The 2,266-nt window shown below is 43.3% G+C and overlaps 1 protein-coding gene across 3 annotated transcripts in view; it reads right to left on the bottom strand.

Moving 5' to 3' along the window:
- LOC109470516 (E3 ubiquitin-protein ligase UBR4-like) overlaps window positions 1-1,197 on the bottom strand; it is a 35,325-nt gene extending 34,128 nt beyond the window's left edge. For 2 of the 3 annotated variants that reach the window (XM_019769477.1, XM_019769478.1), the window contains exon 1: window positions 1,029-1,196. In XM_019769477.1, coding sequence (XP_019625036.1) covers window positions 1,029-1,156 — 128 coding nt within the window. In that variant the 5' untranslated portion in view covers window positions 1,157-1,196. Of the gene's footprint in view, window positions 1-1,028 lie in introns of all 3 variants that reach the window. The other variant, XM_019769479.1, reaches the window with a different exon arrangement.
- Between the last annotated feature and the right edge of the window lie 1,069 nt (window positions 1,198-2,266).

Below are 2,266 nucleotides of genomic sequence, written 5' to 3'. Positions count from 1 at the left end.
CTTACTGTGTTGAAAGTGTCACGACAGCGCCGCAAAATATAATAAGAGAAGATGTTATAAAGGAAAGAATCAGAACAGGGTGACTACTGCTGTTTTGTTAATTTGTCTTTATGACAAATAGAAGACTTGTGTTCTTTGTGTCGTAACATTTGTACTTCTACAGTTAGTATATTCCCAATCTAGGCATCTCGTTTTTCAGCCCTTCGTGTTTTTATTGCGCGCTTGCCTTAAATTTAAGGTAATTAGATTTAAGGTCTCCAGTGGACGTCATCCATAGCAATTACTTGGTGTGACCGTAGAAAATAACCTGACATATGTCCAACCTATCCTCCCCCTGCTGAAGTTATAGTACAATCCCTCAATGTAACGTCATTTGATCCCATCCCATTATGGGGTTCCCCGGCTATATCCAGCTGTCGGCTGTCTCCAAGCAGATGTAGGTGGGGATTTCTAAACACAAAAGGTCCTATTACGGGGACATAACGACCTCCACGACTCTCATCTTTGAACTCAATCTTGGAGATCACGACAGTAATATGCCTACCAAATTTCATTAACTTCCATCCACACATACAAAAGTTATCCTGCTCACAAGAAAAATTAACAAAATGCCACCTGTAATCACAACGAAACCCCCCACGAAGCTCAGTAACGAACTTAACCTTGGTCCCGACAATAGTAAGCACCACACCAAGAATTATAATCAACATTTTACAAATACTTGAGTTATCTTGCTAACAAGCCACAAACACAAAAGGTGCACTAACGTAACGCACGGACCCCCCACGAAGCCGAAACTTCTACTTGACTTCGGCCTCAACAGCGGTAATCTGCCTGCCAAAAATCATGGACGTCGAATCATGCCTTCTAGAGTTATATCGCAAAATCCGCAGTACCCCAAACTCCGGCGAGACAATTTCATAGTCCTTCTGACGAAGACAACTACTGTTATTGGATTCGAAAGTGACATGTCGGGAGGTGGAAATCGTGAACAACGGACTATAGGCTTTGACTATCTGGTGATTTACCTCGCTACAATTGTCTTGGTGATGGCCAGAAGTTGTTTCCCTCGGATCGGAGCAAAACACCCGGCCTCTAACAGCCGGAGAGCCGCACTCCACGGAGGAGTTGGCGACTCACGGCGAGTCGACGCCATGTTCTCTGTTTTAGCAGAGAAATCGTCTCATACCAGCGTTTCCTGTACATCACAGCATTCCGCGGAATGGCGACCTCTAGCGGAATTAGCCTCATTTGCAAACCTCCTGGGGCAGTCGTGACTAGGGCAGACAGTACTATTAGATCTTGCCATAGGAACACATGCTTAAATACACTATTTCAACACCTCATGAAAGTACTTACCCACACTCCAATCTCAAAAATTCTTCTGCACCAGGTAGCCACAAGGGTCTGCTTCCCACATATAGAAAGAAAACAGGGGGTCGACCACCTCAAATTCCCACCACAGCTGATGATAGTAAACGAACCTCAACTTTGACCTACATTTTCCTTGGTATCCATCCGCCTGGCCAGACAAGACCTAACCACTCACATCTCTCACTACGCCCACTAAACTGGTGAAATAAACAAAACTTGACCAATGTAGGAAAGTTTAGACCCTACCTGTGCCTTCCAGCCCAAAAAACTCCAAAATGGACCAAAATTTTCAAGAGAAAAAAGGATTTTCAAAGGTATTAACTAGGCACTACAATCGTGCAGAGGTTGGTGGGGACGATTGTGTATCATATACCCAGTGTTACCATACATGTGTATTGCTATGATGAACAGTTATCATATACTAGTACATTGTAGGCTATCTTGGGAGTAAATAATGTTTCTCGATTTGTCTGGCAGGATCTCACGGTAAATGTACAGTCTCACACTACAATGTAACGTTACTTTAGTAACGGGAGGGGTCCTAATTCCGACCTATGTTCCATGCAAACGCACATACCTTTGGTAATAGTTTATCTGGCCAAAACCCCGCGCAACATGAGCTATAATATTGACTGATAAAGACAACAACGATTAAAGCTGCACAGCTGTGTATTATTTCACTTCAGTGTAGCGCCTTGCATCCAAGCGTAATGGTTCACGAAACTTACGGCAGGTTTTTGGTCATTTTGCCGGTGGAACGTTCTATCGCAATAGGGGTGCCCTAATTCCGACCTAGTGTTTAACACAGGTCGATCTGAGAAGAGAGTTTAGAAATTATAGTACACAAATTATGACTAAAACATTCTACAACTGTTTTTCTGTCCCAAACAAG

The sequence above is a fragment of the Branchiostoma belcheri genome, unplaced genomic scaffold (assembly GCF_001625305.1).
Source record: "Branchiostoma belcheri isolate BF01 breed outbred unplaced genomic scaffold, Haploidv18h27 scaffold228, whole genome shotgun sequence".
Taxonomy (NCBI): Eukaryota; Metazoa; Chordata; class Leptocardii; order Amphioxiformes; family Branchiostomatidae; genus Branchiostoma; species Branchiostoma belcheri.
The sequence above is the reverse complement of the archived record's forward strand: the minus strand, read 5'-3'. Positions and strand labels throughout refer to the sequence as shown.